At 41.8% G+C, this 13,591-nt stretch overlaps 2 protein-coding genes across 3 annotated transcripts in view; one reads left to right on the forward strand and one right to left on the reverse strand.

The window, feature by feature from the left end:
* The window catches only part of cntln (centlein, centrosomal protein), a 578,849-nt gene extending 565,810 nt beyond the window's left edge, over positions 1-13,039 (reverse strand). The window contains 2 exon segments of the mRNA XM_038803995.1: positions 8,049-8,142; positions 12,813-13,039. Of these exon segments, the coding sequence (XP_038659923.1) occupies positions 8,049-8,142; positions 12,813-12,895 (177 nt within the window). The 5' untranslated portion in view covers positions 12,896-13,039.
* bnc2 (basonuclin 2) overlaps positions 11,063-13,591 on the forward strand; it is a 604,271-nt gene continuing 601,742 nt past the window's right edge. The window contains exon 1 of one of the 2 annotated variants that reach the window (XM_038804002.1): positions 11,063-11,116. The gene's annotated coding sequence lies outside the window, so the exon portion shown is untranslated. The remainder of the gene's footprint in view (positions 11,117-13,591) is intronic. The other variant, XM_038804009.1, reaches the window with a different exon arrangement.

Below are 13,591 nucleotides of genomic sequence, written 5' to 3' on the forward strand. Positions count from 1 at the left end.
ACAGTTTTCTTAAACAAAGGATATTGCCTGACAGCAGCTACTATGTTGTATTTGCAAAGGACATAAGCTGCTTTTTTGAAAGCAGTCTATGAAGCTCAGGGTGGTCACATGATCCAGCTAGTGTAAGAAAGATGCTAGATCTGATATAGTTAGAGACTGTCACAAAAGCAACAGTCTTACCCATCTCTTTCTGCTGAAACCTCTCATCAAAGCTAAACGGTTTGTGATTTTAAAAACCCACCAGAAGACCTCATTGTGGCAAACCAAGAGTTCTTAAAACAGAATTCCAAATCAACCTCAGCGTCTCCAGTGAGAAACCTCAAGAAGCAGCAGCTACTGTGGACCAGGACTGTTCAACTGTGAACAAATATATGGTCACTCCACAAACATTCTCTTTCTGACTTTACTTGTTCTTTGGCCAGGTTTGTAATATCTGACGCTCTTGCATACATAGAACATAGAACAGTACAGCACAGAACAGGCCCTTCGGCCCTCGATGTTGTGCCGAGCAATGATCACCCTACTCAAACCCACATATCCACCCTATACCCGTAACCCAACAACACCCCCCTTAACCTTACTTTTTTTTTAGTACACTACGGGCAATTTAGCATGGCCAATCCACCTAACCCGCACATCTTTGGACTGTGGGAGGAAACCGGAGCACCCGGAGGAAACCCACGCACACACGGGGAGGACGTGCAGACTCCGCACAGACAGTGACCCAGCCGGGAATCGAACCTGGGACCCTGGAGCTGTGAAGTATTTATGCTAACCACCATGCTACCGTGCTGCCTTGTGTGTGTGTGTTTGGGTGGGGTGGGGGGGGGGGGGGCAGAGATTGTATGAGTGTTGATTTTACATTAATGGATAGTTAGACATATTTGTACATTTTAAACCTATTGTCCATAGCTCATTCAGCTTTACCAGAGTGAGTTGAAGAAACTAATTATGTAAGGAACGTGGCTGGCTCATTTTTTGCACTGAGCCACACATAGTTAAATTATATATTAAATTGCACAATCGTCTCCTTTGAATTCCAAATTCTGATTTTAGTTCATTCATTGGATGCGGGCATGCCGAGCTAGGCCAGCATTTATTGCTCATCCCTCAGCGCTCTTGAGAGTGTGGGAAGTGTGCTACCTTCCGGAACCACTACTGTCCATGTTGTTATCCACATATATCTCCAAGAACACACTTTTTAATAAACATTTTTGGTTTTACAACAACAAAATAAACAATGTACATGAATTTATAAACATAGTGCAAAAGCCTTCTTCCTGCCTTACATATCCCACCTTTATTCACCCCCTACTCTAAACTAAGCTAACCACCCCCCCCCCCCCCCCCCCCTTCTGCTGACGATTAATTTCCCGCAAAAGTTGACGAATGGTTGCCACCTTCGGGCGAACCCTAACATTGACCCCCTCAAGGCGAACTTGATTTTCTCCAAACAGAGAATGCTAGCCATGTCCGATAGCCAGGTCTCCGACTTCGGGGGCTTTGAGTCCCTCCAAGCTAATAATATCAGTCTCCGGGCTACCAGGGAAGCTAAGGCCAGAACATCTGCCTCTTTCTCCTCCTGGATTCCCGGATCTTCCGACACCCTGAAAATCGCCACCTCTGGACTCGGTGCCACCCTTGTTTCCAACACCGTGGACATGACATCAGCAAACCCCTGCCAGAATCCCCTAAGCTTCGGACATGACCAGAACATGTGGCCATGATTCGCTGGTCCTCCCGCACACCTGTCTTCCACCCCAAAGAATCTGCTCATCCGGGCCACTGTCACGTGAGCCTGGTGAACAACCTTAAATTGATTCAGGCTGAGCCTGGCACATGTTGTGGACGCTTTGACTCTACTCAACGCTTCCGCCCAGTGACCATCCTCTATCTCTCCGCCCAGCTCCTCTTCCCACTTGCGCTTCAACTCCTCCGTCTGCGTCCCCTCTGACCTCATGAGTTCCTTGTAGATGTCAGAGACCTTCCCTTCTCTCACCCACAACCCTGTAATTTTGTTTTTTAATTGGAAGGATTTGGGCATTTCCTTGAAAACTGAACTGTTCTTTTAAAAAAAACTTTACAAGTTCACTTTGGACTGTGAGCAAACGGCCTTTTCCAAGTGACATGACTCCAGCTGGATGGCCAGCAGGGCACCCAAGGAGGGAACTAGTTGTTTACATGAATTTCAATTGCTGGATAAAAAAAAAAGACATCTGTTTTCAGGCTGAGGACCCTGGCAATTTTCTAGAAATCACCTGACTGAGACGAGTTTCCGTTTGAATTTGTTTTTTGACTCAGTTTGGGAATAAACCTAAAGGGAGACGGTGCAACAACTCACCCTCTCCCTGCCTTGACTGAAATTCAGCGTAGTCATCAGCATCAAGCTAGAAAGCTTCAGCTCAGTATAACTCATCTGTATTTGGAAACCAGAGAAGCTGAGATGAGAGAGAAAAATCCCAAAGACATTGATTCCACTCTGTTCTCCTCCCCAGTGAAGCTACTTTGGAAAGAACCTCTGGACAACTATTGTGACCAACAATGTCTTCACACGTAGGAACAAAAGATCAAAGGCATCAGAACTCTTCAAACTTGATCCTTTTTCAGAAAGTTTTCCCATTGGCCAAAAGGTTTTTTTTTCCTTAAACACCAACCTCTGCAGAGACCCCATTTGTTTTGTCCTTTGTGTGTGTGTGTGTTTGCGTGTGTTGGAATTTAAAGGGGTATATATTTACATTTCCAGATTACTCATTGTAGGTCAACTATGTTTTTGGAACTTGCTTTCTAAAAATAAGTTTTGTTTCATGATAAGTCAATCACTTGGAGTTCATTGAAAGAAACCTGGTTAAACGTTAATTTATTATGGGTCGAACAATAGTCAAAGTAAACAATTAGTCATTTTAGTGAGTGAATTAAACATTTACACTTATGGTGCCACATTTGGAGTAGTGGGCAAGAGAAATTACACACTCAACCCGTCCCAGTTATAACAATGTGTTCTAGATTCACCCACAGGTGCTGCCATAAAGAGATTTCCAGGATTTTGACGCAGTGACAGTGAAAGAACAATGATATAGTTTCAAATAAGGATGGTGAGTGCCTTGGAAGGGAACTTGCAAGTGGTGGTGTTCCCATGCATCAGTTGGTCAAGGTCATAGGTTTGGAATGTGCTGTCGAAGAAGCCTTGGTCAGTTTCTGTAGTGCATCTTGGAGATGGTACACATTGCTAATAATGTGCATTGGTGATGGGGGAGTGAATGTTGAAAGTGATGGATGGGATGCCAATCAAGCTGGGCTGCTTTGATCTGGATGGTATTGAGCTTCTTAAGTGTTGTTGGGGCTGCACTCATCCAGGCAAATGGAGTATGAAAATGCACAAATTAGGTGCAGGAGAAGGCCTTTTGCCCCCCAAGCCAGTTCTGCCGTTCAAGAAGATCATGGCTAATCAGATGTGGCCTCAATTCCACATTCCCACTGACACCTGATAGCCTTTAACTCCACAAGTATCTATCTACCTCTGGTCAAGTTTTTTGTATAATGCTGCATTCTCAACATGCATGGCAAACATTCAGTTAAGTGTTTCACTGGTTAACAGTCAAAGTATTGAGACAATGTGGGGAAACATGGTGACTTGTATACTCTTCCCACCTATGCTGTATAAGGTATTGCTGAGTAGCCCTGACTGATTTCCTTCGGGCCTCTTTTGCTGCACTTCTTTCTGAAGATTGCACTTCTTTCTGCACATTGCATGATTTTCCACTGGGTAACTGGACTATTCTACTGTGGGTACGGTGCCCTTTCTCCTACTTCAGGCCTTAGCATCTCAAATGTTGTGTCTCTAAAGCTAGATGTTGTTCGTTGGTTCTACTTTACATTAACAATACAGTACATCCTCGTTGAGTCTTTGACTGGCAATGAGTGACCTTATTTTAAGTAATTGCAGAAGCACCAGATAACCACTCCCAAAGCACACGATAAATTCACCAGACGCTCAATGTATAAGGGCCAACACTGGAAGATTTGTTGAAGATGTTCATGATTTCCATATATAGGGCAAAAACACCAACGCTCCACCCACATCTATATCCACTGCTCTCAACATTAATGTATAGATACCTGACTACGATCTTGCTAGCTTGTGGGTCCTGGCTCTTAAACAGAATGTGCTAGCTACGTAGCTTTACCATTATCTTGCTCCTCAGTTGTTCCCTGCCATTAGCTTTCATCCTGCCTTTGGTCCAATTCAGGAGGGGGACAAAGGGAAGAATCAGTCCACCCTGCTAACTTGCTCGTAACACTCGTCATCCAGCTTTTATCACCCACCAATTTTTAGCATTTGCAGTTTTTCCTGCTTACATTGCTGCAAATGTTTGATAACAATTCATTCTTCAAATAGTCATGAAAACAATACTTCCATAGGAAGAAATACAGTCCAAATAAGGTCATCAGACTTTCAATTTTTATTTTAATCCTTTGATGCTTAATTCAAGGTTGTTACAAAAATAAAGTTAAATACATGCATTGTTCTATTGCTGCAATATTGTTTATACCATCAATGCAGCATGAATTGAAAACTATTTCTCCACAGGAGATTGGTTCTCTAACTGAGAGAAACAAGAATTGTTGAGTTAATGACAAAAAAGTTTCACCAATCGCTTCTCAGCCTTAAAATGAGCGCGAGATCAGGTGTAATGCCTGGCTCTGGTATGTCTCTCTTGTGAGGACCATAAATTGGATTCAATTTGAATTTGAATTTGAATTGTTTTTTGGAGCAAACAAGGAGATGGATGAGGGGTTTGCCCCTGTCCATTCTGAGATTTGGCTTTGTAACTCTTGAGAAAGAAAATTTTTTAAAGTTTCACCGAAATAAGCATGGAAAAAACTAATCGCCAATGATCAACATTTTATTTGGATCAAGAATTTTGTTCATTAAAATGTCAATTTTCCACCTTGTATTTTAATGAGTTGTATCTCCTAATCTAGAATCAAGTAACTAGGTTAAGTGCGGCAACTTGAAGAGAAATCAATAGTTAATCACCTGTTTCTTTGAATCAAAAAATGAAAAATGATGAACCACTCAATAGTAAATATTCCACAGATTGACATGGTGGCGCATACTTCAGAGATGCGTCATAGATTCTTTATTATAAAGTAATATATATTTCAAATAAATCCACTATAATCTAAGAAACAATCGTGATCAAAAAACCACTTTGCTTTACAAAAGGCCTCAATCTAAACCAGACATTCACTGATAAATGTAACATTTCTAATAACTGCTGTTTAACTTGTGTGATGGAAAAGTAGTATAACTTCTTAATTTGGTATCGCTGCCAGCAGGAGAGAGGTTCTGTCATAAAAGCTAATGAAATTAGGCTTAGTGGTGCTGTTGTAATGGTACTCCACCAGGCCACGTCAGAGACAAAATAGATGGCAGGAAGGAACGCCAGTGGGAATGATGCATCAATTCACATTTTTTATTAAATCTCAACAACAGAAATGAGGTCACATAGAATTCAGATTCTTCAAAACTAAAGATTGCGACTCTTTTTAAAAAAAATATTCCAACAAAAACATTTGTGTAGAAGTTCATGACATTACTATCTGCTGCCTACAGTAATTTGTTCTCTTAACAATGGCGCAATATAAAATTGGCTATATTGTGAATATACCCAGAGCTGGTGTGAACTTAGCGCATAAATAAAGCAGTTAAGGAGCAAGAACCACTGCTCCCAGTTGAAAAACTGCAGATCAAATTCAAGTAACCACAGGTCAAGCTCTGCGCCCCATTTTTTACAGCTTTGCAGCTAAACCAACACAATGTTACTTCAAAGCTGGACAGTACGATGTCTAAAAATATAAACAGTCATTCTGTACTCAGTGATCTAAAGTAGTTACTCTAATTTAAAAAGTTAATTACATATATACATATTTATAAAAAGCAGTTGACAGCAATACAACCTGGGATTCAGTTGATAAACCGCTCCCTCTTCATTCTTATCGTATATAACTTTTACAATTTGGGCTTTATCCCAAACCTCTCCATTCATAGCAATAGGACAGTTTCTATTAGCAGATGTAGCATTCGATAATTTGGATGGGATATCTTTGTCTACAGTGAATGGAATAGCATGGCACAAGACTAATAATTGCACTTTAATTACAGTCCGACACATAAGAGCATCCGGCTCTCTTGGCCAATATTTATCCCTCAATCAACAACAGTAGAACTAATAATCCGGTCGTTATCATATTGTCGTTTGTGAGAGATGCTGTGTGCAAGCAAGTGTGCTGCAATTTTTCAGGCATTACTACAGTGACTGCACTTCAAAGGGGATGTCATTGTCTGCAAAGCACTTTTGGACATACTGAGCTGGTGAAAGTGCAATAGAAATGCAAGTCCTTCTCTTCTTTTACTCAAATATTATAATGCCAAACACTCAGATTAGAATAATATATATTTACAAGTAAATAAAGGATACAGGAAGTTACTGACAGTATTTCTTTAGGGCATATTTCTCACACAGACCAGTATCAGCAAACTCTTTTGATGAAACAGTCTTTTATAATTTTCGTGGGGTGATGCTTTTACATGGGTGGAGTAATATCCCTTCACACCAGATGGAATCTAAATATCCAACCCAAAAACTGAACTGAATAATCAACTAAAGATGCTTGGAAAGAAAGGGTGCACTGCTCACTCCTCCACACCTCACAGTATTGCTCTTCAGTTGCTCGGAAGAATCTTCGTTTTCAAATTCAAGTTGTCAATCAACATTCTCTTTCTCCCGTTCAGTCTGCATCCCTCTATTGTTCCTTCAATCACCTCTTTAAGTTCTCATGCTTCAGAATATGGCCAATCGACCTCATTGCCTTTTCCTGGTGATAGTCACGAACAATATTTCATTCTTCAACATCGGGAGGACTTCTTCTCAGCTCTGACAAAGGGTCATCTGGACTCAAAACGTTAGCTCTTTTGACTACCTACAGATGCTGCCAGGCTTTCTGAGATTTTCTGGCATTTTCTCTTTGGTTTCTTCTTGTATGTTGTCCCCAGTTGACTGGTCAACCCTCCTCCAGAGCCACATTTCACAACTTCTCAAGCCTTTTTATGTCCACTTTTCCCAAGATCTACGTTTCAGCTCCGTTAACAAGGCATTCCAAATCAGTCTTAAAAATTATTTTCTTGAAATCTCTAGTAATTCCCATGCTGAGAGTCAACACTTTGTTTGAAGAATACATTCTTTGCCATTGTTAATCTAGCCATGAGGTATTTTTGGCAGTGATCTTGGTCTGACAAGATTCTTCCCAAGTACTTACATTGTGATTGATACCTGTTCCAAATGTTGTCAATTTACCTTGAGCTCTACTTTCTCACCATTATTTCTTACAATCTTTATAGTTTACAACTTTTTTCATTTAATTTTAATTCTGTAGACTTTTCAGCACTTCTATCCGCTCATAGCTGCAGATCTTCTGCTGTGCTTGCTACAAGGACCTGGTTGCTTGCTAATCTCACTGCCTTCACCAATTGACCTCCAACTTTTGGTATTTCAGCTGAGGCTTCCTCTGTCATGGCTTCTGCATGTTAAAGAGCAATGGTTTATATGCACAGTGATATAAAACATGCAATGATCCCAATTCAACACATTATGAAAACTGCTCATCACTATCCCGGACAAAATCTCTTCACTATTCAGGAGTAACTAGATAAAATGATGAGCAAGATAAGTATTAAAGAAGACTAACAGCTTGCTTGGAATTCTTATTGAGCAGTGTGGCAGATAACATAATCTATACATTAGTTTAAATGAAAATAGAAAACGTTCTTTCTCCATTTAAGTTCTAATAGTCATTTACACATTCACTATTATCCTTACACAGCATTACAAAGCACATAACCAGGCCAATCAGGCCCAATGATTCATGCTGGTGTTTATGCTCCACTTGATCTTAAACACAACAAATCTTAAAATCGTGATTTCTACGGGACTGCAGTTGATCAAATACAAAAGTGGACAACGTCCACACCATACAAATAAACTCACCTGACACTGAACAAGTTCTTCTGACAGCTTGCGCACTTGTTCCTCCAGCAGTAGCTGAGGGTCACACTGTGTTGAAGCCATGTTAATGAAACACCTTTTTAGAAAGCACAGAAAGAAATGCACAGGATCAGATGGTGATGATGATTATTGCAATAGATCTGGTTGGAGACTATTCACAGCACAGTGCTCAGTACAGAGTACCACATCTCAGGGAGGATACATTGGCTTCAAAGGGCAAGTGCAGCACAGATTCACCAGAACAATATCGGGACAAAAGAGTTAACTCATGAGATCTGGTTGCATTCAACTGGGGGACAGAAGATGAAAGGGTGCTCAGAAATGTTTAAAATATTTAGTGGGATCAATAGAATCGATAAAAACAGTGATTTCCTAGGTTGGGGGAGCCAGAATAAGGAGGAAAAGCCTTGAAATTCAAGTTAGGCCATTAGGGATAACATCAGGAAGCATCTCTTCACACAAAGGAGAGCAGAAATCTGTGATTCAACTGAAAATTTCAAGACTAGATTGGTAGACTTTTCTTCGGTAAGAATATTAAGGGTTACAAAAGCAAGCCAGGTAAATGGAGTTAAAATACAGGTCAGCAATAATCTAATCAAATGATTTACGATGATATCAGAAATGTGTGGTTTTACATAGCAGGAAATGATTGACAGGCTGAGTGAAGACCACCTGAGTGAGGACCACCTAATCGAGGTCTTAACAGTGATGAGAGGTTTTGACAGAGTGGATGCAGAGAGAATATATCCTCATGTGAGGAAGAGAAAAGCTAGGGGACATCAACACAAGACAGTCACCAAGAAATGAGACTCCAGAAGAAACTTCCAAGGGCTGGTGCAGACTCAATGGGCCGAATGGCCTCCTGCACTGTAAATTCTATGATTCTACGCGGACAATGCGGCCTATCCAAAGTAGCTGATTAACCATAACACATAACAGTGTCTCTATACTAGAGATGTTGGCTCAGGAGAGGACACTGATATTGGAGTGCCTATCCTGTCATTGTATTTGCTGGATCTTGCAGTGGCATCTCATTTCTCTAGGGATTTTAGATGTCTGCTGTACGTTGCCCACGTCTCTGACATGTGCAGGAGGGCAGGTAGCATTGCAGTCCCGTAGGCCAGTAGGTTGGCACATTCAAGTCTCAAGGTAAAAAGGTTAGATAACTGTTAAGATGACTGCAGAAGGAGAGCAACACATTAGTGTGAAGTGTCACATCAGGAGCTTAGCAGAGCTTTGCGAAATTGTGCAAAATAGTGACCTGAAAATAAAGCTAAAGTTTAAATCGAGTCTCTATGATGCTCACTTCAAGAGGTCGACCAAAACTGAGAGCCCATTGCAGTGTGAAGAAAGACAACCTGCAGTTCCAGATTGTGGACGCCAAGCAAAACTCTTCAACTCAGCGAAAACAAGTCAAACCTTCATGTACCATAAGAGATTTGCAGTGTTTCGCACAGCACAAAGTAATTTACTACTGAACAGATCTAGATGGACAGATCAAGCAAATGACATAATGATGCAAAGCTCCAACTGTTACTGGAAGTGGTGATGAAAAATGGCCTGAAACCTTCAAGGATTCAGCTATTGCTCTCGGAGATTATTAGACATACAAAGGTGACATAATCACTCAAGATGGCATCTTGCACAAAGGAACTAAAGTAATTCTCCCCAGAGAGGAGAAAACATCATGCAAGTCATCAAGCAATCGAATCCAGTATGAGGAAGGCAAGAAGTGTGCAAACATGAACACTGAGAACATAAAACTAAACAAGCTAAAGAACCACATGATTCATGAGATCCCAGATAGACCATGGATTGAACTTGGAGTCGATCTCTTCACTCTCACAGGAACTGATTATCGCATCACCATCTACTATTCGGACTGAGAGACAGACCAGCTGATGTCAACCACCATCAGTGAGATCACAGAACGCCTGAAAGCACACTTCAATCGCCATGACAATCCTGATATTGTGATGAACAACAATGGCCCCCAAATCACAAGTGAAGAATTCAGGTGAATGATGGGGAAAATCTGCACGATACATCATCTCCTCATTATCCCCAGTAAAATGAAAAGGCCAAGTCACTGGGGAAAATTTCCATTCAGATCCAAAAATCAGTTTGGCCCAGCACAGATGAGAAAAAGGCAATTTTAAGAGTGGAGAAACACACCTACTGAAGTCATGAAAAGTAGTCCAGTCCAAAAAGCAGTCAGCTGCAACCTAACTTCTCTTCTAATAGCCAGAAATCTACTGAAGCCGGATGTCGTAACAGGAGTAAGTGACACCATCAAAGTGAAATGACAGCAAGCCAAATATCACTTTGATGAAGCTGCCAAACATATGCCTGAGCTGAGAACAGAGAGTGGGTCAGAGTGCAAACATTCAGCGCACTCCAAAATCAGTCTATGTGGCAACTCGGGATGTGTAGAAAAGTTGCCACCTTGATCGGCACAGTGAAAGTGAACAACTCAAATCTCTCATTGCAACCACAGAAATCAGCATTCGACCAGGGAACCTGCTCCTTCCCAACAGACAGCTGACAAGGCAGATTCAATTTTGCCAAGGGAGCAAGGAACTGAACGACCTTTAGTTCCAGAAGTCAGCTATTCCCCAACAAATGCAACTCATCAGCATCAACAACATTTCCCATAGAGGTAACATCACCTCAGGAACAAGCATGCACCAGACAAACAGCCAACAGCTCACATGCTACCCTTAGAAGGCCTGAACACTGTAAAGACTGTCTGTGCAATGCGTGACGGGACACACAAAATTGGAACAGATTGGAAAGAATAATTTTATGCGTGTTTTTTTTATGGACTGTATGTCGAATGACTTGCAAATGACAGGGCATTCATTTTTTTTTATAAAAAGTGGATTGTTTTGGTGAATAGCTGTACACTATGGATTGTCAGACTCATGTGACCGCCATCATTTTACCCAAAAGGTTTTGGGCATCGCCATTTTACACACCATATGAAATATCACATCTCCAGTGTAATGGTGGAGCAGGCTGAAGGGAATGATGAATGAACAGCACCAAAGGTAATGAAACAAATGGCATTTGATGATGTCTGTAATGTATCCAATTTTTCTCATGATACAGGGCAGGTGGGAAAACAAGCAAGAAGGTGGAGAGAAAGCTGTAGAGGGATATGGACAGGATGGATGAATGAGCAAGAACCTGGCAGATGAAATACAATGCTATGTGTGTAAAACGTCGTTCACTTTGGGAGGAAAAATGAAAAACAGTTACATACTTTTTGAATGGTGAGGTGCTGGGAATTGTTTGCATTCAGAGGGACCTGGGTGTCCTTGTTCATGAATCACAGAAAGCTCACAAGCAGGTACAACACAAACTAGGGAGGCAAATGATGCATTAGCTTCTGTGACAAAAGGATTGGATCAGAAGAGTAAATAAATCTTCCTACAATTTTAGGGTGCAGCACGGTAGCACAGTGGTTAGCACTATTGCTTCAGAGCCACAGGCCAGGGTTTAATTCCCAGCTTGGGTCACTGTCTGTGTGGAGTCTGCACGTTCTCCCAGTGTCTGCATGGGTTTGTTCCAGGTGCTCCGGTTTCCTCCCACAAGTCCCGAAAGACGTGCTGTTAGGCGAATTGGACATTCTGAATTCTCCCTGTGTACCCGAACAGGCGTCGAAGTGTGGCGACAAGGGGCTTTTCACAGTAACTTCATTGCAGTGTTGATGTAAGCCTACGTGTGACAATAATAAAGATTATTATTATTGCAGGGCATTGGTGAGACCACACCTAGAGCAGTTTGTGCCATTTGGTCTCCTTACGCAAGGACATTTGTCCTGGAGGCAGGCAGTGCAACAAAAGGTCACAAAGCTGCTTCCTGGAATGAGGGAATTGTCCTGTGAGGAGAGGTTGAGTAGTCTCAACCTATAGTCCTTTGAGTTTAGAAGAAAGAAAAGTGATCTCATTGAAACTTATAAAATTCTGAAGAGGTTTGACTGGGTAGATGCTGAGAATATGTTGGCCCTGGCTGGGGAATTTAGAACACCATCACAGTCTTCGACATTTAGGACTGGGATGAGAAATTTCTTCACTCTAAGAATTGTGAATCTTTGAAATGTTCTCCCCCAGAGAGCTGTGGTTGTTCAGTCTTTTAGTATATTAATGGAATTAAGGGGTATGGGAAATAGCACAGGAAGATGAAGTTGAGGTGGAAATTTATCCATGATCTTAGTGAATGTTATGATGTGGAGATGCCGGACTAGGGTGAGCACAGGAAGAAATATTACAACAGCAGATTAAAGTCCAATAGGTTTGTTTCAAATCACTAGCTTTCGGAGCACTGCTCCTTCCTCAGGTGAATGCCAGAACAGACTTGGGGGACAAATAGTCTGCTCTTGCTATAATTTCATGTCTTTATGTTCTACCATGCCTCTTGAAAATATCTGCATAGGAGGTAAACACCCTTAAATTAATCATTTATCACATAACATCAACAATAAAAACATTCAAAATCAAGTATATAAATTAGTCATGTTTTGCAAACAAAACAGATGCAGCATTAGAGCAGAGCACAGATGGGATCACAGTTTTGACTTTTCCTTGAAATCTCCAAATACGTTCTTGTTATGTGATACTGAAGCTAATAGAAAAAAACTGACACCTACACATTTCCTTAATATGTAAACAGTTCAATTTAAACAAAAACACAATCTGCCCTATCCAAAAACCGGATTGTTGTCAATTCTAACAAAAACAATACCTTTCACTGTTAAATTTCAAGGAAAACAATGGACACGTCCAATAAGAAGAAGTGTCAATCACAGCTCTTGAACCTAACCTCATCCTGTTGTAATATCAACTCGTTGTTTTGGGATATTTGGGATTTAATTACAGGTTTTTGGAGAGTTATTATGGGGATTAAGCTGGGAGCATTATTTGGTGGGGTAATTATTTGGCAGGATTATTTGGGGGTATTATCAGGGGCCACGTTATTGAGGGGTGGGTTTTTGGGGTGGCGATTAAGGTTTGTTCGGATAGATATTTGGGGGTGGGCTATTTGGGGATAGGTTATGGGGCAGTTATCAAGGGGGTTTATTGGGGAGGGGGTATGAGGAAGGCGTTATTACGTAGAACATACAGTGCAGAAGGAGGCCATTCGGCCCATCAAGTCTGCACTGACCCCCTTAAGCCCTCACTTCCACCCTATCCCCGTAACCTAATAACCCCTCCGAGGGGGGGGGGAGGGTGCATTGAGGGGGGGGGGAGAGGGTGCATTGAGGGGGGGAGAGGGTGTATTGAGGGGGGGGGGAGGGTGTATTGAGGGGGGGGGAGGGTGTATTGAGAGGGGGAGGGTGTATTGAGGGGGGGGAGGGTGTATTGAGGAGGGTGGATTGAGGGGGGGAGGGTGTATTCAGGGGGGGAGGGTGTATTGAGGGGGGGAGGCTGTATTGAGGGGGGGAGGGTGTATTGAGGGGGGAGGGGTGTATTGAGGGGGGGAGGGTGTATTGAGGGGGGGAGGGTGTATTGAGGGGGGAGGGT

Source organism: Scyliorhinus canicula, chromosome 8, assembly GCF_902713615.1.
Source record: "Scyliorhinus canicula chromosome 8, sScyCan1.1, whole genome shotgun sequence".
Classification (NCBI taxonomy): Eukaryota; Metazoa; Chordata; class Chondrichthyes; order Carcharhiniformes; family Scyliorhinidae; genus Scyliorhinus; species Scyliorhinus canicula.